Genomic DNA, 25,665 nt, shown 5'->3' with positions numbered 1-25,665 from the left:
TGATCAGAATTATTCCTGAAGAGCAGAAACAGAGAGACAGAGAGGGAGCGCAACCTTTCGATCATTATTATTTCGATACCTCTCTCATATTCAAAACATCAATGAAAGAATATCTGATTGGGACCTGATTGAAAAGCTGAGTAAAATGAGAAATGTATAAACAATTTGTTTCATTGTGCATATGGATGAAATATAATGTAGATAAATGGGACAAAGGTTGAACTGAATGTTAACATTCATCAGATCACAGCTCAGGTTGTGTCAAACCAGTAAGTAAAAACATTTTTGAGACACTAGAGGATGTTACCCTTCAGAGGTCCTAAATGTACTAAATGTAATTGATAAATATAAGTTATTAGCCAGTAAATGACTTGGCAATGTTCATGTAATACAAATTTATGTATTATATTTTTCCTGGAGGGCAACAAGATGGCAGCTGCAGTGTAAGTCAGACTGTGAAATAAAAGATCAAAGAAGACTTAAACAGTATTTAAATATTCAGGCTTTTTCAACATTTAGACAAATTGTGTTTGAAACTCAAACTAATCTGCTGCACACTTTCTCTAACTCTGCTGTCACAAGGACAGATACAGGAAGTCGCTCAAACCACATGAAACTAATCTTTATAGTATTTGTTTTATTTTACTCCAGAAGCAAAAGATGTTTTCCAAAAATGGGACAAACTGTTGTTTAATTTTATGGTTGGTGTGGTCCTGAGAGTCGTTGAGCTTGTCTTTGTTTTTTAGGGTCACAGGTTTCAAGCTGGTATCAAGGTGTGAATCATAAATGAGCCCCGCCTGGTCTCCAACAACCCTGCCCCATAAAAGACTTTTCTTTTGTTTCGGCCCAAATCATGTCTGTGGATCTTTTCTTTGTTAGTAACACTAAACATGTTAAAAGCTGAATTAAGGCTACACAGGGTTTATTTCCTCGCCCGATGAGTTAAATTCTTTACTAAAAAAGTTAAAAAGCTTAAATTTTCATGTTCTATTGCTGTGACACAGGTGAGTGGGTCAAACATGAAACAGGAAGTTGACCCAGAAAAGCACAGGCTGAGGAAAATGACTTAAGTGTCTTTATTGTAAGATCATAAACTTGTTATAACTAGTTTGTTGAATAAACTGATGGAAACAGGAACATGATGAAATCAATAAAAGTGCTCATTTTTGTGTTTTTGAATGTTGGTTGTCATTTATTTTATTCACACAAATGCAGTTTGGATAAGTGCTGATGGTCCTTTGTTAATTAAAACCAAACAATCACCATTCCAAGGTTAATCAATACCACTGAAACAGATAACAGACAATAGCTGAAACTATCTTTAATCAACAGTCAACTATTTGCTTCAATTAAACTGACTCAACCAATGAGAGCATCAAATTTGGATTATATGGTTTCAGCTAGGACTAAACCAAAAGTTGTATTTTTCATTAAGTGGATGAGAAAATAAAGCCTGTAAAGTTTAAAACTTTAATTTCATTTAATCAATGTTGAACTCTGAGATTAATCCAGTCAATTTTTATTTTAATATCTATATGGATCCATTTCCACAACTTTTTGATCACCACTTCAGAACAACAACTACCTGGATACACAGGATCAAGACTGAACTCTGACATTAATCCAGTGAATTTTAACAACAGTCACGCTAAAGGACCATTTAATTGATTAAATCATGGTTAGTTTGTTACAATATGTGTAACATAACTGTTGTCCAACATGCAGCAAATTTGTTGGAGAAGCTCAGAAGAATCAAACTCAACATCTGGTGCATCTCGGACACCAAGGAATTTGGTGCTTTTGACGACCTGTTGACGACGGCTGTTAATCAAGGTGTGGATTAAGCGTGCTAAACGAGGTCCTCCCAGTCTGATCAAACTCATTATCTTGGTGCAATTCAGAAACAATACGCTCAGGCAAAAACTGGGTCAACCCCCCTCTGACACCTTAATGTGGGCTTAATGATGATATGATGCCCACGTCTCCTAAAGAATTCACACCTGTATTCATGTAAACTCAGCCGCACTCACCTTGATTCAGACCCTGAAACCTGTGAGCCTAACGTTTAATGCAGGAACAGTCAACGACTCTTAGGACCGCCTTGAATCCCAGTGGAGGTTAAATACGTGGCTCTATCCATCAGACTTTAGATCTGGACTCCAGTTTTCTGCATTTCAAGAGATTGGGATTAAACCTGCAAGTACTACTATTTACAGAAGTTCCAGTTCCTCTGCAGGCTGATTTAGCTGAAGAAGATTTTTGAAGCTCTCAGCACAAGATTAGGTGAATACTGGGCCAACCATCACAGGACTATGAACTCTCTTCACTGGACTCCTCACTGGTCTCCTCAGTGGACTCCTGGGGGACTGGAGCCCTCCATGAACTCATATCTGAATCCAAACCTCCACCAAGACGTGGGAGTGTACACACAGGAGCTGGCTGTGACCGTTCCTGAGCCTGTGCACGTAAGGAAGGGGATTTTTTCTGAGCTGCACAGTAAAGTTTCAGAAGCTGGCATCCCCGTCACTGCAACATATTTTGACCTGCAGCGGGAAATGCTCTGGATGGGAAACTACACGGTAAGAGCCAAAATGATGCTTCAGCAGAGTTTGTTTCTTCTACATTCACCTTAAATGTTGCACTCTGTAATAATATTTGTGCCCTTCTCTTAGGGTCATGTAAAATCCTTCCTTGGACCTACGATGGCACACTACTCTTCTTTCCAAGTGCACGCAACTGATGCCATCAGACACATACAGAGTTTGGAAACAGGCGTGCTGTTCCTTTCTGAGTGCAACCTCAGATGTTACACTCGTGGAGGCCTCGTCATGTTTGATTATCGGTAAGTGTTACATTGACTGTTGATGATCTGAAGCTGTGAAATTATTCCTTATGTTATTGAATTAATGGCCATTTTTGGTGCTTTGCAGGATGGAAGAAGGAGCTGATATGCACAGTCTCCTCATGACTGATAACATGCTGCTCATGGGGGGATTACAAAACTATGTGGTTGAAATTGACATGAACACACTTCAAGAAACTCAAAAAGTAAGACACCAGGCTTATGTTTATCAAAATCCACAACTATCTATGCTTACACCACTGGCACATCATACAACTGACTTCACAGCGAGTGTCTGACTGTCTGCTGTCTTGATTGTCCTTTCAGTTCACAGTGGAGGCACCTGGAGTGACAATAATGCGTCAGACCAATCGTTTCTTCGTCTTTGGGCATCCTTCTGGCAAAGTAAGTATCCCCTGATTGGATCAGTTTGATGAGGTTTGGTTTATATCTCTCTAACACTGACCCTCTGCTGATAACAGGTGACCCTTCGAGACTTGCGCACATTTAGGACACAAAAGTTTGACGCATTTCCTGGCGGCCTGTCAGACTTTGATGTTCATGGAAACCTTTTGGCTGTGAGTGGGTTCTCCAGCCGAGGGCTGAATGAACGTTTCCTGATGGTGTATGACCTCCGCATGATGCGAGCTGCAACCCCCCTTTGGGTGCATGTGGATCCATTCTTTGTGCGCTTCCTTCCTACCTACACGTCACGGCTCGCAATCATCTCACAGACAGGTATGAAGCTGGCTTCAGGATTCTTTAGTCCAGTTTTCTGTAGCATAGTCTTACTATGTTTGGCCAATAAATGTGACATACAAAATCTTTGTGTGATTTGTGGCTTTGCTATAACTGCCTGCATTCTGTGTCTTTTTCCAGGTGAGTGTCAGTTCTGTGAGCCCACTGGCCTCGCCAACATGGCGGATATTTTCCACGTCAACACAAACGGCCACTTTCTCACAAGTTTTGAGGTCTCATCCAGCAAACAAGCCTTAGCCTTTGGAGATTCGGGGGGTTGTGTGCATCTCTGGTCCGATACTCGGGACGTTATGTTTAACGTCTACTCCAGAGAGCCCTGCGTTGTGGATGCACAGCCTCAGCTGGCCTGGAATCATAACCTGCAGCCCTGCTCTCCCATCCCCACTGCCCAGGCTACACCCAGCTCAAGGTAACACAATCACTAACGAGACTGAAGAGTTTGCATTAGAGCGTTCATACATATTGTTTTCAGATTCAATAAAAGTTTGTAAGATAATGTCGAGTCTTCCCCAGTTGATATAAATGGTTAGAGTCTCACGTAGTTCCCATTAAAGGTTTCCATCTAAAACATGTTTCTTTTTAACAGGTGGGTTCCTGGGATGGACCCAGAAATCCCACAAACTATTGAAACTGTTGGCTTCAACAGTTATGTGGAAAATCCTTCTGCCTGCCCCTGTAACCAGGTATGTAAAAAAAAACTTGTTTCTCTTTTAAACTGTCATTTTTACAATATTGTAATAAATTTACAAAAAAAGTTAAACCCATCTCCACGTGGTGTATTTTAAGTTTTTTTTTCCTGTTTGTTGTTTGCAGGTCCCTGCAAATAAAGAAGAGTCACCTGGTTATTACAACCACATCCCTGAATCTCCAACAGAGAGTGATGAAGAGCCGCTCCTTCACATTGTTCCCGAAAAGTACAGAAAGGTTGGACTTGCTACGTTTCACCCTGGTGTTCATAGAGATACAGTTAATTTTAAGATGTAACAATTTCTAGAGTGTTGCTACAAGCTTTGATTTCCCAAACATGTGACGAAGATGTGTTTGTTGTGCTTCAGGTGACAATTAAATACTCTAAACGTGGACGGGAAGATTTTGACTTCAAACATTACAACAGGACGTTGTTTGCTGGCCTGGAGCCGCAGATTCCCAACGCCTACTGTAACTGCATGATCCAGGTAAGAAGCTGAAGATTCACAATGTGTACATTTAATTTTTAATATGAGACAATTTGTCAAATGTTCCATGGGTCTTTTATGTTTGCATCTTAGGTGTTATACTTCCTGGAGCCAGTTCGCTGCCTTGTTCAGAATCATTTGTGCCACAAGGAGTTTTGTTTGGCTTGTGAACTCGGCTTCCTCTTCCACATGTTGGATTTGTCACAAGGAGATCCATGTCAGGTAAGTTTCTTTCTTTCTTTGTTTTCAATCTGTTGGGGATTGCAAGGCTCTTACTTTGAAATCTCATTTTGTTGTGACTGCCCAAAGTAACCTCTAATGTCTTCTTCCTTAAGGCCAGCAACTTCCTCAGAGCACTTCGAAACGTCCCTGAAGCCAAAGAGATGGGCCTGATCCTCTCAAACTGTGAGGAGACGACAGGAACAGTCGAGCTAGGTCGCTTAATCCAGAGATGGAATCACTTCATCCTCTACCAGCTCTTCCAGGAGACACAGGAGCAGGAGGATCCACGGGCCTACAGGACGACCAGGAGCAGGTAAAACACATCGTTGTTGACCTGCATTCTTACTGGACACTGTCCCAGTCTTATCATTATGTTTGTTTATAAATGCAGAGTTTTCCTTCTGGTTTCTGAAACTGTGATTTGTGTTTGTGTTGCAGTTCTCTGGGCTCCTCTGGCGACTCTGTCATTAGAGAGCTGTTTTGTTCTGAAGTTGAGAACCGCAGCCCGTGTCTCTGTGGCATAGAAACAGTCTACTCCTCCCTCGTGTTGCTGTTCAACATGCATTACCCTGACTCTCAAGGTGAGTCTGAGAGCACTGAGAGCATGGATATCTGTGACTGTGAATTACTCTGTCTTTGAAACTTGAACTATTAATGATTACATAATGGTTTGAATTAATTTAGTTTTTGAATGAGCAGAGGGAAATATCTGCTTGATTTGATGTATACACTGATATTCATTGTACTTTGACACTTCAGGAGAAAGAATAAAGGAGCACGACTTTGCTGAGATCCTGAAGAAAAGCATCTGCCTGCAGCAGAGATCTCACACATGGTGTGGAAACTGTGACAAGTATCAGCCCACAGTGAGTTACAGCTTTCATTCACTCATAATGACAATTCATTTATGGTTGATTGTTACCTGTTGTGCAGGGTAATCATTTCTTTGTGTTACACTGTAGGTGCAGACACGCAACATTCGACGTCTCCCAGATGTTTTGGTGATAAACTGTGAGGTGAACAGCAGCAAAGAGGCCGAATTCTGGAAGGTTCAGGCCGAGGTAAGCCACTGATTCACCGTGTTTAAATACAGTTAAAAGAAACAAAGAAACTGATTTATCTGTTCATTATTTACATGATTGCCCATGTTTCTGTTTTTATAGTACACCTTCAACAAATCCATGCAGAAGACAGATCAGGATCAGCGTCACGTGTGGATCCCCGCCACTCTCAAGATGTCCCTCAGCAAAAGTCAGAGACTGGAGATCAGCAGCTGGCCTGAGGGCGAGGAGGTGAGGACTTTAGATTTTCAGCTGATCTTTGCACTTGAAGAAATAATTGAGTAACTTTTCATCACCAAGTTAAAATTTCACTTCAAGATTAAAACCATATTTCCAGGAGCAATATTTTTAAAACATTATTACACTAATCTGTAGATATTGAACTATAGGTTGGTTTTAGTGTTTTTGTTTCTGTAACACATGAATTTTGTGAAATGAAAAAGTTTATCTTACAATTATTTGCACTTTCTGTTACTAGTTAAGTGCTGCTGAACAGGCGGAGGGAGCTTCTCTGTATGACTTGGTGGCCACGGTGCCGCACATCCTGGACGCTGGCGCGGGTGGTAATCTGGTCGCACACATCAAAGTGGGTGAGACCTACCATCAAAGAAAAGAGGTGAGCGACGCTTAGATAAGAAAAGTTTGACATCTGCTGACTACAAAAAGTTTCATTTTTAACATTCAAAATGATTTTATTATTTCAGGGAGTCTCTCGCCAGCAGTGGTACCTCTTCAATGACTTCCTCATTGAGCCGATTGAGCAGGTAAGGATCCTAGATAAGATTCCTGCTTGTTTATTCATGCTAACTTTAATGTGTGCAGTCATTTAAAAATGTTTCTCCTTTTGTTTTCAGACTGAGGCTGCACAGTTTGATGTGAGCTGGAAAGTGCCAGCCATCCTGTGTTACGCCAAGAGAAACTACCACACCAAATACGACCTCTGCAGTGAGTGTCAGCACAATCAGTCTGAAGTCAAATCCGACTTATATCGGACTGAGAAGCAGAGCAAGACAGACGCCACTTTCATCCCACTCACAGTCAGTGAGATGCCGCAGGCTGGTGACCTGGTGGGGCTGGACGCTGAGTTTGTAAAGCTCAGTGAGGTAAGTCTGGCTATGATACCATCATTAATTATAATATAGGATCAAAAACAATTTTAAATATTCCTAGTACATATTTTCAGTAGTTCAGCTAATCTGACTCAAGTATTTAAAACAAATTTGACCCCTGAATGTGTGCGTTTGCAGGAGGAAGCAGTGCTGCATAGCGACGGCACCAAATCGACCATCACGCCCAGTCAGATGTCTGTGGCCAGGATCACCTGTGTGAGGGGTCAGGGGCCCAACGAGGGGGTCCCCTTCATCGATGACTACATCTCCACTCAGGAGCAGGTGAGAAGCTGCAGAGAGAAAAGACCACGATGACCTAAAAGAATGAATATATAATGTTTCAAGGATCCACCCGCTAACTTGTCAATTTGTTCTTCCAGGTGGTCGACTATTTGACAAAATACTCTGGAATCGAACCTGGAGACCTGGATGCCACAGTATCCTCTAAGCACGTGACCACGCTGAAGTCGACCTACCTGAAGCTACGCTTCCTCATCAATGCAGGAGTTCGCTTCGTCGGCCACGGCCTGCAGAATGACTTTCGTGTCATTAATTTAGTGGTACGTTATTTCATCAGTTTTAAATTTCAAATTAGTTCATATCGTTTAAAGATGTGATTTCTTTTTTATAGATGTGCTTTGATTTTAATGTTTTTTATTTTCTGTTTCTTAAGGTTCCCAAAGATCAAGTTATCGACACCGTGCACCTCTTCCGATTGCCCTACAAGAGGATGATTTCTCTGAAATTCCTTGCTTGGTATTTTCTTGGTAAGTTAGTAGAAACAAAAAAACCAAAATCAAATCCAAATAATCCAAATATGAGTCTGTAATCGAATTAAATCACATTATTACAGCGAGAGGGATTAGGATCCAAATATGTAAACTGGATAATCCGCTCATGTTACCGAAGTCAGTATAGTTCATGATGTTTTAGTTGTCATCAAACTCATCTTGGAATTAAATCTGAACAACAAAGTATTTAGAGGCTTTTTTGAGTTCATGCACTAAAGCGTACGTGTCAATTCCTCATATCCACACTGTAATCTGAAGCTGAACACTTTCATTTTAATCATTCCTGACCTTTTTTTCATGTCCACAGGCCTCAACATCCAGGGAGAAACCCACGACAGCACGGAGGACTCATGCACGGCCCTGAAGCTTTACAGGAAGTACCTGGAGCTGTATCAGGAAGGAGGGAATCATTACGTGACGAAAGTGCTCTACGAAGTCTACGACAAAGGCTTCCAGCTGAACTGGAAAGTCCCGGATTCGGACATGAGATAGTCCGTCTGAGTGGACTGAATGCACTCTCCTTCCATCCACGGGTGCTGCTGTGCTTCCCTCTGTGATGGGACTGTGAGCAACACCATGACCTGAGGATGCTCGGGCTGCTTATTTTGTATCATATTTTATAGTTATTTGCTTTGAGTCAGTGACTCAGTTGTTTTTATCATATCTAAATATAAGCTTTTTATTTCAGAGAGGTTTACAGGGGGGAAAGTGATCATTCAAAATATGAATTTGAAGCATTTTGTTTTTGTTTTAAAGGAAAAAGTCAAACTTGTTGCATGTAAATGAAGTCATCCTGAGCACTGTAAAATGTTTGTTGTTTGATACCAGGAAGTGGAGAATGTGCACGAATCCATGAAAATCTTGATTAAAACAGATTCCAACCACAATGAATTTAGTTTGTTTTTTTTCACCAGATTCTGTGAAATCTGTTGCACTGTTCATTTTCCAGCTAACTTTTTGCAGCTTTCTCAGAATTCAGATCAACGTTCAATTTTTCAAAAGCTGTTATTTCTCTTCTATAAATGACACATTTAGCAAGTTTGAAAAAATTGTCCTCAATATTTCACCTCGACATCTTTAAAATGCTCTAACTGGTAAGGACTGTGCTTCAAGTGCAGCATTTACAGCCACCACCAAAAGTAGTAACTATACTTTAATAGATGTGCTTCATTTAATAAAGCTTTAAGTCACATTTGAACGATTTTTTGATATAATGGTGCCCTCTGCTGGATAATATGCACACTCTTACCGTTCACTCTTACAGTTGTTTTTAAAGGTTTATGTCATTATTTTCATTGTTTTTCGGCTTGTTTTGTTTTGGGAACCATAAAATGAAATTGTTTGAACTCCTTGTCTGGTCTTACCAACAACTCTACAAGTAAAACTAAACATACAGTTAGTAATGATCCAGTAGATATGTTAAAAAACTACACAACACAGTTATTTCAATGTTCCACGAAAGAATGTGTAAATCTACACAGAGTATAGTAATCCTGTTCAGCTGGATATGTGGAGGTCAGGGATGAATGTGTTGTGTAGTCTCAATAATATTAAAGCAATAGTGTGATCACAATACTGATAACTGGGAGGCTTAAAAACGAGCTATTACAATCTCAGAAATATTGTAATATCGATAATAATACTAAAATAAATCAGTACGAATATTGTTGTCAATATGTGGCGAGTAAGACAGTCAAGGCCTTTGAACCAGTTCAAGGCTCCGAAATCAACAGATTCTGTGAGAGAGAGGAAGCATTTTTTCAGGGGTATAAAAGTCCAAAGAAAGTTGTAACCTTTTCCGTGCCAGAGTATTGTTTAAACTTAAAAGTCAGTCAGAAGTCACCAAACACTCAGGACTCTTCAGAAGATCGTGAAGTAGACTTATAACACTACGAATGGCTGGTGTGAAGCTGATATCCAGGTCCAGATTTAGTAAGTAGAAATTTCCTTGGGGTGATGCACAGTGCGCTAATTCATGTGATTCATATACGAAGATGTAAATATTTAATTTCAACAATTCCCAGCCAAATGCAGCGCAAAGCAGCGGCTTACACATGAGCACATCCGCATCCACAGCAACAACCAACATAACCACAAGTAACAGTAAATAATAAATATTGAATGTTACTGAGCAGCACACAAGTCCGACAACACACACCTGTGTGCGTGTAGATCCATATATTCACAAGGGTTCTCCGTGTAACTGTCTAATAGTAGGTGTGGGGAGCCCTGCCCCCCAGGACATGAAGCAGGAATGGAGGAGATCAAGGCCCCAGACATCTACAAGCCCCCCAGAGCACGAGAGCAGTGTAGCAAAGTAACTGCGCGAATTGCTCGTTATTTTCTGCAGGCTGTGTGAGGCTGTGTCTTACTGGAGTCTGACACCGACAAGGTCACACTAACAGCTGCATTTTGATATTTGAATATCGTGGTTATGTTTTGACTGAGAGAAGAAAAAAAAACGAAGTAGACGAAAATCGCTCCAATTTCAATTATGGGTCGATCTGTGTGAGGATATTAAAAAAGAAAAGTTCATCTCAGTTTTGCTGTTCCATAAAAGATCAGTATTATTTCTGAAGAGCAGAAATGGAGAGACAGAGAGGGAGCACAACATTTTGATCCCAACCCTCATATTTACCTATTAACAATTAAAGAATGCCTAATTGGGACCTGACTGAAAAGATGATTAAAATGAGAAATGGACCCTTTCATTCAAAGCAGGACACAAATGTGTTCAGTTAGTCACAGCTAAACATAAAAGTACAATAACAAAAATATGAGCAAAGATTGATGCTTGACTTTAATGGCAACTTTGACAATTAATTCTCATGGATTTCTGTCAATTTGCAAATTATATGTACTATGTATAAAATTTGTCTGTTTAATAAAAACAATTTGTTTTATTGTGCATATCTATGAAATATAATGTGGATAAATGGGACAAAGGTTGAACTGAATCTTAACATTTATCAGATCACAGGTGAGGCTGTGTTAAAGCAGCAAGGAAAACATTTTCTGAGACACTAGAGGATGTTGAATTTCAGAGGTCCTAAATATGCATTATTTAAAGGTCTTAAAGGTCTTCTGAGTTTTTGCTTTTTGGTTGTGCAAACAAACTAAATACAGGTATGTCTGTGAAGGTTCTCAGTCATCCAGGTCATCGTAGTCAAAGGAGCTTGCAAAGAAAAGCGTCTGGACTTCTTTAAGTTACTTGAAGACTGTGATGGCTGCACTTACAGCCACACAGTGGTAATACCCACCATGTTAGTGTAGAGGCTTATAAGTAACATTGCATTCACATTTCTTTCTTTAAATATAGGAATTTATTTACAGGACAATAAATAACTGGTTTTGGTTTAGTTAATTAATATATCCACATAACGCTGCATTCTAAAATAAGTGCACACATTTTAGTTTACACTGTTATGTATGATTAATCTTTTGTTTTCTGAGTTACCTTAGTTGCAGCTGTTCCAGTCCCTTGATTAAGGAGCCAAGAGGTGGAAAAGGGGCAGAGCGAGCTTTAAAGGAAGGCTACAAATTGGTTCACGCCATAACTCAGGACCATGGGGGGGAATTGGAGTTCATTATGTTTGGTTTAGTTAGGTTTTGTGTGTTTTACCCCTTTTCCTGTTTTTGTGGGCTGATCAGCCACTATTTAAGTTTCCCCTTTGTCTCATTAAGTTAGGTCAGTTTGTTTGAGTTATCAGTTGTGTTGTTAACTTTGAGTAGAGTTTTGTTAGTTTGACCTCTTTTTATGGGCCCAAGATTTTGATTCTTTTTGCATGAGTTAACCAAATATGTTTTTTGGGTTAAATAAAAAATCATTTTTTGGACTTTAACCTGTGCCTAAGTTTCCTTCACTGCTCGGTCCATCACAAAGACGTTGTAGCCGGTGTATCAGAAAAACTCAGGAGAGTTTTCTCCAAGCATGACATCCTGGTGCATTTCAGACCCAGCAACACGCTCAGACAAAAACTGGTTCACCCGAAAGACAAAACGCCAAAACATATGTGGTGTATGCTGTACAGTGCAACGAGGAATGCCGAGACCTCTTCATTGGAGAGACCAAACAGCCACTTCACAAGCGCATGGCACAACATAGAAGAGCCACCTCCACAGGACAAGACTCAGCAGTCCATCTGCATCTTAAGGATAAAGGACACTCTTTCGAGGATGCCAATGTTCACAGTTTGGACAGAGAGGACAGATGGTTTGAAAGAGGAGTGAAAGAAGCCATCTATGTCCACTGTGAGCGACCATCTTTGAACAGAGGCGGGGGTTTACGACACCAACTCTCTGCCATCTATAATCCAGTTTTGAGATCCCTTCCCAGATGCGTTAACGCCCACTCACATCCTTTTTTATTTATTTATTTATTTTTTGTCCCGTTTGGATCTATAGCCATCAGAATTGTTGTCTTAAGGCCAAGAAAGATGCCAAGCAGATTTATTTTACCAAGTGGATCATCATGGCCTTGCCATATTGGTCCATTTGATTGACCTTTATTATAATTATGAATTTATTTTATTTTCAGTTGCTACAAAAGGGACAGACATGACTGGGGGATAGGACAGGGAGAAAGAATGAAAGAAAGAGAGGGAGAGAAAGAAAACCAAAGGGGAGAAGAGACGGGGGGAAGAAAGAAAAAAAAAACCAAACAAACAAAAAAAAAACACCTGGGTCACCTGTATGGAGAAAAAAAACAGAAGAGAAAGCAAACAACAAAGAGCAACATAATAAAAAAAAAAAGCACCATCACAATAAACTAGCTAGCAGTAGATATCAGTACTTACTAAATAATAAACGATAATGTGCAGCACGCAAGATAGAAAGCGCACAATGTGCTTTGAGGCAGCAGCCAAGAAAGCTGTAGTCCACGTCTGTGAATATCCAACACCCACTCACATCCTGGGCCATCTGATCTCAGGAATTCGCATGATAAGGTGGGGCCAGGTTTCACAATGAACTCACCCGAAACTCTGGCTGATTGGGACCCACACCCAGTTTCACACCTTGGCTCAGGCATTTAGAGGATCATCAGGGGGTCCTTTTGTCCCTCTGTGGGGGGTTAGTCCCACTAGGTTTATATCTGGGACTCTCCACCATTTGACCTTAGAACTGAAGAAGCTTCTCGGATGAGAGGTGAAACGTCTTCAAGCAACTTAAAGAAGTCCAGACGCTTTTCTTTGCAAGCTCCTTTGACTAAATACAGGTATGTTACTTTTCCTGGAGGGCAGCCATTTTTAAAAACAAGATGGCAGCTGAAGTGTAAGTCAGACTGTGTCAGACCTTCGTCCCGTAATGATTCTCTCCTTCCTGAAACAGTTCCAGGAACTTCCTGTAAAGCTTCAGGGCCGTGCATGAGTCCTCCGTGCTGTCATGGGTTTCTCCCTGGATGTTGAGGCCTGTGGACATGAAAAACAATGATCAGAAATTATTCTCCTTTCTTTCTCTCTCAGTCTATCTTCCACAAGCTCTTCTGGAAGCTTTGCTGATTATTAATAGACCTCTCTGCATTGAATCATATCTGTTATTAACCTCTGTCTCTCTTCCACAGCATGTCTTTATCCTGTCTTCCTTCTCTCACCCCAACCGGTCGCAGCAGATGGCCGCCCCTCCCTGAGCCTGGTTCTGCCGGAGGTTTCTTCCTGTTAAAAGGGAGTTTTTCCTTCCCACTGTCGCCAAAGTGCTTGCTCATAGGGGGTCATATGATTGTTGGGTTTTTCTCTGTATCTATGAAGCGCCTTGAGGCGACTTTTGTTGTGATTTGGCGCTATATAAATAAAATTGAATTGAATTGAATTGAATTGAATTTCAAATAACCCTTATCTTCACCTTACACTCTCTTGTTCGTGAGCATGGAAGAGCCTTTGCCTGCCCTGGATCAATTGTTTGGTCTTTTTCACTTATTTTCCTAACTTAGTAGAGTTGAAATGCCTGCTCAACGAGAGAAAGGTAAGATGACATTTTTCTTGCAGACATGCTTGTGGCTCAAGAAAAAATGAGTATCTGTGTTGCATCATTTAGACATATAATGCTTATGAAACTACACATTGTGAATTCAAGAGGGAAATTTGTGTCACACGCTGAAGAGTATTTCATGGTTCTCATGGAGTGGTCACTTTTATCATGAAAGGCAAATGAAACTATGCGGAGAGCAGCATCTGATGAAGGCAGTAGATTCCATGTTGGTTGGTGGAGAAAGATCCTGAAAGACGTCCACTGTTAAAAATAAGCATAAGTGGAGAGACCTGAGTATGGTTTTCATCTAAAGCTAGTCCACCTTCCAGAGGTCGTCTAACTTCCAGGATTATTAATGGTAAACCAAATCAACAGTCAAGTATCTTTTGTCATTAAGTGTATTTTAAATGAAATTCAGCTTTCTGTTGGCTAAACAGCATATAGTACAATTCAGCACCTGGAAACACAACACTTACCAAAGAATCAGTACAGTGGTAGCTTAAGTCAAAGTGAGCCTGCTCAGCACATCTGTGAAACATCCAGCAAAAATCAGCAGCACAATCACATTCAGCCAAAGAAATATGTCTAGTATCTCGTGAACATGGTGGCAGAGTCTTTTTGGTGGCTGCCACTAATCTTTAGGATAACCTCTCCGATTAACATAACAGGTGTCTGATCATTTTAAGACTCTGTTAGAAATCAGTTTACTCTGACTGGCTTTCAGCTTTAGCTGTTTCAGCTGTTTTATTGAGTGTTATGTTTTTATTGTGTATTTCTGTGCACGTTTGTTGATATAGTGATCATAAATGTACATTTTTTTATAGCCTGTACAGCAGGTATTTTAAATGAGCTTAAAAAATAACCCTAGTCTTGACTTCTCACTGAGTAACAAAGGCTTCCCCTTAGAGTTGTTTTTCCTGAGCAGTAAAACCTGGGCTGTAAAGAAAACATGGCAGGGAAAAAGAAAAGTGTCTGACTGCTGTCAAGTGCTTTGCAAAAAGTTTTATTATGACAAGTTTTATTCAGTTTAATCAGCAGCTGGATTGAAAACGTTATATTTGCTTGTAGGAGCTGCACTGAGATCAGAATAAACGCTGAATTTGTCTGTGTTGATGTGGTTTGGTCTTAGATTTTTCTTTCTAAGTTTTAAGAGGCGCTGATCTTGACTATTAAAATAATGCAAGAAGCTCTTTTTAGATACTGTTTTATTATATAATTTAATTTATGGTTGATTTTCACATTTGCTTCATTTAAAATGTAAGTGATTCTCTTGCTTCAGACGTTATATCGGTAACAATAATAGATCGTATTAAAGATGGATGTGTTTTAGGTTTTTAATAGTGAAGCTGACACAGAAGTGTCTTAAAGCTGCATTCTTTCTTATGCTACCAAGGGGCAATACCTGGCTGAAAGATTTGTTGTCCTGTCTGAAGTTGTTTGTTTGATGTTGTTTGAAGTTTCCAGATCCAGATGCTCCTTCAGTCCCCACAGTCAAAGCAACTGAGGCACCTCTGAGAGTTAAAAACGGTCTTTCAATGTGCAGCTGTTTTCAGAGGTGTTACAATAAGGACTTCACCAAGTTCAGTGGAGTTAGAAGTTCACATGAATTTAGCAAGTTAGTTTCAACCTAAATATGATAAACCATGTTCTAACTAAAATGTACAGCTCTACCCTCATCATACGACAGGGAGAAGACACCAAAAACCAATATCACTCACTCATGAAAGGGAACAGCCATGGAATTTATCCATCAGGGTCAACTTTATTTAGCATCAGTAGGAATTTGAATAATGGAGGAACCTTCATTTGATTTTAATGTTATTGAAACACAAAAACTCCCAGGGCTTATGTGGCTGGTAAATTAGCCAACTAAATTAGCTAACTATAAAATTATAGCTTGCAAAAATGATTGCTAGCTAAACCATATCCTTTTATTCTCTTAACTTGTGTTTTATGCAGTCACCAACACATTGAAAAAACACAAAAGTCTCCTTTCTGCAACGTTACAAGCTGTCAGGAGAGATATGTTGAATTTTAACATCCTCCTGGATGTCCAGCAGTTGGTTGTCCTGTCAACCGCAGCATAAACAATGTGGCCGAGAGAGGAAGCAGGAAAGAAAAAAAAAAAAAAGAAAAAAAAAGGAAAGAAAAAACCCCACGTTGCATGTGACAACTTAGTTCAAGCTATGCTGCTTCTTCACAATACGGTTATCTTCAGAGAAGGGGAGATAGGAGAATTCACCTGTGTGAATTCTCATGTGTGTTTTGAATGTTGATGAGGTAGCAAATCTTTTCTCACAGGTGCTACAAGAATACGGCTTTTCACCTGTGTGAATTCTCATGTGTCTTTTGAATGTTGATGAGGAAGCAAATCTTTTCTCACAGGTGCTACAAGAATGCGGCTTTTCACCTGTGTGAATTCTCATGTGTCTTTTGAATGTTGATGAGGTAGCAAATCTTTTCTCACAGGTGCTACAAGAATATGGCTTCTCACCTGTGTGAATTCTCGTGTGTGTTTTGAATGTTGATAAGTCAGCAAAACTTTTCCCACAGGTTGCGATCGTGGCTCAAGAGTTGGGCGTTCGCCTTGTAATCGGAAGGTTGCCGGTTCGAGCCCCGGCTTGGACAGTCTCGGTCGTTGTGTCCTTGGGCAAGACACTTCACCCGTTGCCTACTGGTGGTGGTCAGAGGGCCCGGTGGCGCCAGTGTCCGGCAGCCTCGCCTCTGTCAGTGCGCCCCAGGGTGGCTGTGGCTACAATGTAGCTTGCCATCACCAGTGTGTGAATGTGTGTGTGAATGGGTGGATGACTGGATATGTAAAGCGCTTTGGGGTCCTTAGGGACTAGTAAAGCGCTATATAAATACAGGCCATTTACCATTTACAAGAATACGGTTTCTCACCTGTGTGAATTCTCTTGTGTTTTTTCAATGTTGATAAGTCAGCAAATCTTTTCCCACAGGTGCTACAGGAATACGGCTTCTCACCTGTGTGAATTCTCGTGTGTGTTTTGACCTTTGATAAGGTAGCAAATCTTTTCCCACAGGTACTACAAGGGTACGGCTTCTCACCTGTGTGAACTCTCATGTGTGTTTTGAATGTTGATGAGGTAGCAAATCTTTTCCCACAGGTGCTACAGGAATACGGCTTCTCACCTGTGTGAATTCTCGTGTGTGTTTTGACCTTTGATAAGGTAGCAAATCTTTTCCCACAGGTACTACAAGGGTACGGCTTCTCACCTGTGTGACTTTTCGTGTGTTTTTTGACTTCTAATGAAGTAGCAAATGTTTTCCCACAGGTGCCACAAGAATACGGCTTCTCACCTTTGTGAATTCTCTTGTGTTTTTTCAATGTTGATAAGTCAGCAAATCTTTTCCCACAGGTGCTACAGGAATACGGCTTTTCACCTGTGTGAACTCTTAGATGTGTAATCATATTGTATTCATCCTGTAAAGTTTTTCCACACACTTCACATTGTACAGACTTGTTCTTTGTGTCCGTTCTACTTTTACTCGATGACACAGGAAGGTTGTCTACTCTTTGACTGTGACGTCTCTCATTCAGCTCTGTATTTCTAGTAGTTCCTGAGACCACATGCTGACTTTTTTCATTATCTCGGGTCTCTGCTTCAGGAGAGCTGTGAGAAAGGAGCTGCTCACTGTTTGGTTCTGGTTTACTGTAGGCACTTTCCTCATAAGCGGGTGTCACCATGAAGGTATCAGCCTCCTGCTTCAGCCCAAGCTGCTCTCCCTTCTGACTGCTGCCAAGTTCCTCCTTTTCCTCTTTAATCTGTGGATTCTCTGGTTTCTCCTGGTTCAGACTGGAGTTCCTCTCCTGGTTACAGACCTGCTGGTCTGTAAGAACCTCCTCTTCCTCAAAAGCATGCTGCTGTAGGGCATCTGAATGCACAAAGGGGAAAAGATGATAGTAAAACAAACATTTGAGAAAATATTTACTGGTCTGAACCATTAGCAGGTCTCTACATAGTGAGCCTGTTGCTCACATATACCACTAAAATTAAAGTCTACAAACGTGACAAATTATTTGGGCACTGATGCAAATGTTTAGTTCTGACACTCTTATTAGCAAATTTCAAAGTTCAGCTTCTTATGTCTTTGATATATAAAATAAATAGATGTTGTTTTTTGTTAAATGAATGTGGATGTCTGAATTGGCCGCAGTTACAAGAAGGCATGCTGGGGAAGAGCTCTCTTACACAGTAGTAACCGTTTTGGCTGTGCTTGAAATGCCATGAAAACACTCTTCTTGTCTAACAAATTTAACTTTAGAAACTCTGAATTCCATATTTTCCAAAACAGAATAGAAATATTTATTCATATTACCCAGACCTGTAAACTGTTCAAATTTACCATTTCCATGCTGCAGAGGAAACATAATTCTTTAACTTAAACTGATAACAGAACAAAATGAAACTTGTGTTGTTGACTTTGTGTCTCTGTGTAGATTTTGTCTGACCAGTGAGTGGAAATTTGAAACCCAGATGTTTCACGTCTTTCATTCTGGTGAATTTTTACGTACTAATTTTCACCGTTTTGCACAGGTTAATGGTGGAAATGTGTTTAAATAAAGAACAGAAAATCAGGCTGAAGAGATTCATTCATGTTGCTTATTACTTTTTGACCTTCAATTCTCTGACAGTTCATCAGTCTGTCGGAGGGTCAACACAGAAACACAGACAACTATTCACACTCATATTCACACCTATGAGCAATTTAAAATCACCAACTAACCTAACCCGGCTGTTCGTATGTCTCTGGATAGTGAACAAGGGGAGAACATGCAAACTCCACACAGAAAGGCTTGGCTACTTGGTAGAGTCAAACTCAGGACCTTGTTGCTGTGAGGCAACAGTGCTAACCACTGGTCCACTGAGCTGTCTGTGAGTTATATTCACTTTTATTAAATCAACATAGTTTTACATACCTATTCTGTGTAACTTTATCACAGGTTTCCAGATGGTCTCCAGCAGTCTGAGCTGCTTTTTATCAGTCCAGACAATAATGCCTTCAGCCTCCTGCTTCAGCCCAAGCTGCTCTCCCTTCTGACTGCTGCCAAGTTTGTCCTTTTCCTCTTTAATCTGCGGAGTCTCTGGGTCCTCTTGGTCCAGACTGGAGTTCCTCTCCTGGTTACAGACCTGCTGCTCATCCAGATCCTCCTCTTCCTTACAGTCATGTTGTTTTGGGAGGTCTTGAGGAATAAAGAAACACAAGAACAATAATCACTATTGTGTGATACAAAAACTATATATTTTTTATATTTAGTGATTGTTACGGCCCTAGCAGGGCCTCCTCCTGAAGGTGCCTGTGTGGGAGTGTCCTTCAATCGCTTCTGCTTGAGGTGCCACCTTTCCCTTTTACACAGCTGACTCTCATCAGTAATTAAAGGTATTTAACCCCAGGGAAAGGTGAGCTCTGGGCCAGAGTGCCATGTGAGTGGTTACAGCTAGTGAGCTGAGAGTTTGTGGTGTTTGCCGCTAGTGAGCTGTGTTATTGTGGTTTGCAGCTAGTGAGCTGCGTGTCTGTGTTTGCAGCTAGTGAGCTGCTCTTTCTTTTTGGCTTATGTTTTACTTTATTGACCAACGCCTGAGTTTTGTTTGTTTTCTTAAATGGTGATAGCGGCTCTTTTAGTTGAGCTACTTTAATAAAACTGTTTAATTTAACCCGTTTGCCTCCTTAACTCTTTTTCCTCACCCGGACACTTTTTGTTACTTCCCCCTCACCACCTAGACCCCTCAGGGGAACATAACAGTGATATAAAAACTAATATTTTTAAAAGCATGAATCAAAAACCAAGAAATGGTGATCAGCCTATCATATGACCCATTACGAGCCCCACGCACACGCACGCTCAGGGAAATAGTTGTGCACACTCACAGCAAGGATCCTCACTGTGAGCAAAGACACAAAGTTCACCAAACTAAAATGCAATGTGACCACCATGAAAACATCAGTGTGTGTAAGGAAGAGGACTCCCTTACTGTATTTATTTATATTGTATTGTCTGTATAGCACTTTAGAGCACACCTTTCACTTTATTAAAAGCACCTTATCAAGCAATTTATGAGCATTGCACTTTAAGCATGGATTTGCACACAAGAAGTTTAAATATTTGTTGACTATTTATTGGGAATTTTAGGGTCAGTTGGTGGCCTTGTTTCAGATCCTGCACAGCTGTTCCTCGTCAAGGAATGTGGTGGTTGTCTGTCAGGTAGTGATGGCCCGCTTGAAGCTGACGCTCCGGAGCGTGTGTCGAAAAAAACAACACACTGGTTCAGAAGCACTGTGTCGAGGCTTGCTTCGTTTGGCAAAAGTCACGTGACCAGTGACGTCCGAAGCTTCATTACGCACGTAACTGCTTCGGTACCTGATTCAAACAGATATAAGGAAGTGAATCATCCACGGGATTCGTGGAGTGTTGATGGTGACAGATAGCGACGAGGTGATCATTCCACTGACAGATATGGAGCCAGCGAGGAAGAGAGGACGTTCTGGCGTGTGGGAATATTTTGAGTTGATTTTGCTCAATTCATTTTATCTGCCGAAGTGAAAAACTTGAAATGTCCAAAATCATGTTTTCATAATGTAAATATCATTACAGCATATGACTTTAGGAACACTTCCATGTGAATTAAAGCTGATGAAGACTACAAAAATGTATTTGACACTATACGTACATGACATTGCTACAGTTTGGAAAATAATTTTGTTTATTGTTTTTAGGTGATAGTCTGCAGGACCCAGGAATACCTGCATATCTACCAACTTGTAGTGTAGTTCCTGCACTCCACAGCCTCTTCTGTTCCATGCAAGTGGATTTTCTCCAGGGCAGGAGAAACTATTTCTAAGAAAAGAAACAGACTCAGCCAGCGCACAGTAACACTAATCCTCTTGTTAACTGTAAATAACAAAAGGGCTACCTTACATTGATCATGTTTTTACTTTGCAAGTTCTTGATTAGGGATGGGTTTTGATTATCGCCTTTCTGATTACAATCCATGCTAAATTGAATAAAGTGATATTGATTCATTAAAATCCCGTGTCGATTTGTAAATTAACGTTATTATGCCTGAAACGCCAGCATCTCAGGTTAAACCTCACAACATGTCGTCAAACACCATGCAGCTAAAACAGTAACTGGGAGCAGGTTTACGGATTCTGCATACAAACGTGAACACAGAACGCGGACCCGACGCGTCAGAGTCAGATTTTGATGTGTCGGCGGGTCCGCGCTGTGTTTGCCTCTTTTTTTTTCGCTGGCTTCTGCAGCTGCAGGTTTCATAACTCTGTTTACATCTCTAATTGAGTCTCACATGTGTCAGCTTTCTTTTAATAGATACGAAATTATGGATATATACTGTTAAATGATCAGACTTGTAATATTTCTGACTGAGGCAAAACTTTCCAGATTCCAATCAAATTGAATCGGATCCTGTATCGAATCAAAATGATTCTACAAATCAGTGACGATGCAGCCCTACTCAGCTTCCTAAGCATTTTCCCTTTCCAGTTCACAATCAATCCCACCCCTAGGTCAAAAATATGTATAGGACAATTGGCCTAATCTAATATTTTGTATGAACCTGTCCAGCTGTCCAGTGATTAAACGACAAGTAGATGGAGGCAGGACTTCACAGCAGGGGCATACTCCATAATGTGCTGTGCATTCTCATATGTATATTATATATATTGCTCACTTATTGTATTTACCAACATCAAGGAGTTATGAGCAAAGAAAGGCCACCATAGTGCATGTTTAAATAGGGAAAGTTTATTGATCAAAATGTATTACGCAAATACGCATTACATTTTTTTCAGCCCCCCAATCGAGAAAACAAAACCAATTACATGTTCAAAGCAACGGAACGGTGGCCCAATATCAGAGAGAACTCCACTCTTGAGTGAGCAGTAGTGATGGGACGTTCTGTATCGAGGCTTCGGAGCGTGTGTCGAGTAATGGAGGGGGCGTTTCCGCGAAGCGCGTATCGAGGCTTGCTTCATTTATGGGAGGAGCTGAAAATGATGACGTCCGAAGCCTCGCTGCCCGGCTGTACCACGTGACTGGTTCATGAAGTGGTTCGAACTTTGCCGCGAGATATGACAGCGATATAAACCCCTCAGACTTCATTCAAAAATGTGGGTGTTTGATGGAGAGTTGCGGTTAGTGAGAGTTTGGAGACCGTTTGGAGGTTTATGAGAGTGAGGAAAGTCAGGAGAGAATGGAGCCAGCTAAGAAGAGGAGGATGTCCTCCCCTGTGTGGGAACATTTTGATCTTATTCCTCCCAACAAGGTATGTAAATTTCTACAGAAGATGTATTTTCATGATACTGATGGTGCAATACAATTTATGTTGAGCTGTCTTGACTTTTGTACAAGGTGAAGTGTTTGCTATGTGCCAGGGAGCTGGGATATGACAACAACAACACCTCATCCATGCTTAGGCACTACAGAGCTTTGCATGAGAATAAGGGGGACACCGATTGTGGAGCAAGACCAGGTGAGCCATCAAATGCAATGATAATATAGGATGCAGTAATGTTACTAAATGATATAACAATATTATACAACTGTTATAAGTTACGTGTGTGATATTTATATTTGTGCTTTATCTTTATTGTCTTTCCTCAGGAGAACAATCTCAAATAGATGAAGACCTGGTCAGCATGGTGATTGAGGACTCCCAGCTATTTAGCATTGTGGAGGACAAAGGATTCAAAAGATTTGTTAAATCATTAAATCCTAGCTATGTTCTCCCCACTAAAAAGGTCATAAAAGCAGTGAAAATTTAGTTTTTACAGAATAAAATGTGAACAGGCAGGACTGAGGCTCAAAGCCTCAGTGTGTAGCTGTCCATACCTCAACGTTACAAAAGCACAACTACTGTCCACACCCCAACCACACCTCACCTCACAGTAAATGATCATTTCCATTTCAAGCATTTCCAAATAATCATTTCCCATACTGCCACTATAAATATACACAGTATACTGCCATCACTACAATATACATGTTTTACACACTCCTTTTGTTGTTGACATTTACAGGCTGTGTGCAAAATGCCACACTCTTCAAATTCATGCCAGCTATTATTTTTACGTCCAGTAGGTGTCCTGCTAGAGCAAATGAAGCTTCATGAAGCTTCGCGTTGGGGTGAACCAATTGGATGAAAAGCTTCAGTGCTTCATGGGGCTTCATCTGCCCATCACTAGTGAGCAGTGATAATTGAGCAGTCCGTTTTATTTTGCAGATTCAAGCTGCTCTTCAAAATTTTCACCACCAGATGTCACCGGAGAGGACTGTGTTGAAAAGCTTCGAGTAATGAACCGTTTTTCAATACAAGCTTCAGTGCTTCGGAAAGCTTCATTTGGCCATCACTACTGTCAGGAGAGAAGAATGGTGATTGAGATTGTGATTAAGGTTTACCAATAAGGAAAACTAAGGCAAATGTGTGTGTGAAATCTAGGGATAAAAGTGGTGCAAATAAGTGTTTGTAAGTTAATGATTACTCACCTTTCTTGCCTGTGTCCTCTTCAAGGTGTTTGGGCAAATGTTTCCCCTGGGGTCCAGACACCATTTAAAGGTTCCGGGAGAGACCATTGGTAAAGAGAGTGTGGTGAATCTTTTTGTGCTTGGGTTTCTGGGTTTTTATAATATTGGGTTTGGGGTAACATTAAAGTGTGAAATATTTATTAATATGTAAATGTGAAAATGTATTTATGTATTTATTTATTCTTATTGATATATTGTGTACTGTGGTGGAAGGTTGGGATTTAAGAATTGACCTGAGAGTGGAATAATGGTTAAGTCTGTGACAGCTGAACATATTTAAGGCTGCCAGTTGTCATTAGAGGGTGGATTTTTTTTTGTGCTGTGCAGAAGCTCGACAAGTTAATTGTTGTAAGGAGAGCCATATAGCAAATAAATACTTTGTTCCACTACGCTTGCCTTGGTCTGTCTCACTGTGTTTCCAGCTGCTAAGGGCTGCCCTGTTACAGTGTATAAAATCCTTTTTTAAATGAAACTTCACTTCAACTTCAGAGAAGGCTGTTAACAACTTGTTAAATGTGTATTCCGCTGACATCTAACTATATTTTACTGCACAATCTCAGTGTTTACAGATGATCTAAAACACTAATGCCTGATGTACTCAACATTGGAATCTGTTAGAGAAAAAATTTAAATAAATAAATGAATTAAAATGTATTAAAACCTAACCTATCAGTGACCATCGACCTGCACCAGTTCAACATAGTCCATCACTGAACATTGAACTACAGCACTGATAAATTCAATTTATTTATTTATATAGCGCCAAATCACAACAACAGTCGCCTCAAGGCACTTTATATTGTACAGTGGATTCTACAATAACAAATACAGAGAAAAACCCAACAATCATATGACCCCCTTTGAGTGAGCACTTTGGCGACAGTAGGAAGGAAAAACTCCCTTTTAACAGGAAGAAACCGCCGGCAGAACCAGGCTCAGGGAGGGGCCGGGCCATCTGCTGCGACCGATTGGGATGAGCAAAGGATACCCAGTTTAACATATTCTAGTAAAGCTAATCATACTGAAGAATCTCAGCTTCAACAGCACATTGTTAAAAACATGTCCATACCTATGATGTGTGAGTTTCTGTCAGGTTTCCGGTTGATATCCTGTCTGCGTAGACGGTTGATCTCCTCCTCATACTGGATGATGGTTATTTGAACCTCTGAGAAGATTTCTTCATAAACAGCAGTTAGTCTCTCCTTGATGAACTCTCTCAGATACTGTACTGAACTCATTGCTGCTTCAACTGAGACTGGGCGGATCAATACAAGCATCAATAGAAGTGACACAGATGTTAATATTGGTATCAGATCCACACTAACTTGACGGGATCAATACTTTAGCTTCTGTCTCTTCTCTAGGTTCAGTCCGCTTCTTCAGCAGCAGCTATGTCTGCAAACGCACTGCTCCACTACCACAGTAGTGCTGTCCTCCTCCCTTCTTCTTTGGGGGTTGATGGCGTTTGACATATCAGCTTACAGATGCATTTATCCCACCTTCTGGACTGGAGTGTGAACAGGAGAATAGCAGGGAAGACAATTATATTCTTTCATCAGTCTTATAATTCAATACTACAATTTTCCATTTACGCCTAGATTTCTGGGTTTAATGTTTTCCATAACACGTTGTATGCCTGTATTAAAGAAGACAGCTATCATCATTTCCTTATTTGTTTGAGCTTTCCTGATTTCTGATTCCAAACATAATAAACTATCCATCATCCCTTTCTTTATGAAACCCATTCTGATCCCCAGAGAAGAGACTGTTAGTATCTAAAAATCAGGTTAATCTGTTTTCTTTTAGAAGTTGAGAAAGAAATTAATAGATTACCCACAAACTGAACATGGACAGGATTTACTACAGTAGTTGAAAAATCCACTGGAAAAGGCACACATGAGATTATAGGTTTCACCTCTCGTTCGCTCTTTCCCTCCGTGCTCTGTTTGTGCGCAGGCTCACACTGCACTCACCCTCCCCCGAGCTAAACATCCAATCACTGTTAGTATGCAAATGACCCTGCGTCAGGTTTCTCATTAGGCAGGGCTTTAGGGGTTATTTATTTGAATTAGACTAGCCAATCAAGATAAATTTTATGTTGTTGGTTGTAAAGATCTTGATGGACATTTGATTTTATTTTTTATTCTAGTTTTCAGTTTTATTTTTCAAGCTTTGCT

General features: G+C 40.5%; 2 protein-coding genes across 2 annotated transcripts; one reads left to right on the top strand and one right to left on the bottom strand.

Moving 5' to 3' along the window:
- Positions 1 to 2,312: 2,312 nt before the first annotated feature.
- Positions 2,313 to 8,886, top strand: LOC147306220 (PAN2-PAN3 deadenylation complex catalytic subunit PAN2-like). The gene is made up of 22 exons (XM_086277007.1): positions 2,313 to 2,579; positions 2,673 to 2,842; positions 2,931 to 3,048; positions 3,170 to 3,247; positions 3,325 to 3,580; positions 3,722 to 4,010; positions 4,188 to 4,284; positions 4,415 to 4,525; positions 4,657 to 4,776; positions 4,870 to 4,998; positions 5,112 to 5,311; positions 5,437 to 5,579; positions 5,758 to 5,864; positions 5,961 to 6,059; positions 6,162 to 6,290; positions 6,538 to 6,675; positions 6,764 to 6,823; positions 6,914 to 7,162; positions 7,307 to 7,450; positions 7,549 to 7,728; positions 7,842 to 7,935; positions 8,267 to 8,886. Exons 1-22 carry the CDS (start codon positions 2,313 to 2,315, stop codon positions 8,449 to 8,451), a joined length of 3,363 nt encoding a protein of 1,120 aa, XP_086133133.1. The 3' UTR covers positions 8,452 to 8,886.
- A 4,359-nt stretch (positions 8,887 to 13,245) lies between these two features.
- LOC147306219 (uncharacterized) lies at positions 13,246 to 24,879 on the bottom strand. The gene is made up of 4 exons (XM_086278951.1): positions 24,558 to 24,879; positions 18,866 to 19,129; positions 16,807 to 17,820; positions 13,246 to 13,367 (listed from the first exon to the last, which is right to left on the bottom strand). Exons 1-4 carry the CDS (start codon positions 24,763 to 24,765, stop codon positions 13,246 to 13,248), a joined length of 1,608 nt encoding a protein of 535 aa, XP_086135077.1. The 5' UTR covers positions 24,766 to 24,879.
- Between the last annotated feature and the right edge of the window lie 786 nt (positions 24,880 to 25,665).

The sequence above is a fragment of the Aulonocara sp. 'chitande type north' Nkhata Bay genome, linkage group LG20, assembly GCF_057382095.1.
Source record: "Aulonocara sp. 'chitande type north' Nkhata Bay isolate Kocher_YH1m ecotype deep benthic linkage group LG20, A_spYH_male_GT1.1, whole genome shotgun sequence".
NCBI classification, from domain to species: Eukaryota; Metazoa; Chordata; class Actinopteri; order Cichliformes; family Cichlidae; genus Aulonocara; species Aulonocara sp. 'chitande type north' Nkhata Bay.
This window is presented reverse-complemented; position numbering and strand designations above follow the sequence as displayed.

Bases quoted from the DNA above. Each gene is read 5' to 3' on its own strand.
- LOC147306220 (XM_086277007.1), top strand. From the start codon at position 2,313: ATGAACTCTCTTCACTGGACTCCTCACTGGTCTCCTCAGTGGACTCCT. The intron at 2,843-2,930 runs GTAAGTGTTACA...GGTGCTTTGCAG, and splicing joins CTCGTCATGTTTGATTATCG to GATGGAAGAAGGAGCTGATA. The intron at 6,824-6,913 runs GTAAGGATCCTA...TTTTGTTTTCAG, and splicing joins TCATTGAGCCGATTGAGCAG to ACTGAGGCTGCACAGTTTGA.
- LOC147306219 (XM_086278951.1), bottom strand. From the start codon at position 24,765: ATGCTTGTATTGATCCGCCCAGTCTCAGTTGAAGCAGCAATGAGTTCA. The intron at 19,130-24,557 runs GTATGGACATGT...TTATTCCTCAAG, and splicing joins CAGAAACTCACACATCATAG to ACCTCCCAAAACAACATGAC. The intron at 17,821-18,865 runs GTATGTAAAACT...TTGTGCATTCAG, and splicing joins GATAAAGTTACACAGAATAG to ATGCCCTACAGCAGCATGCT.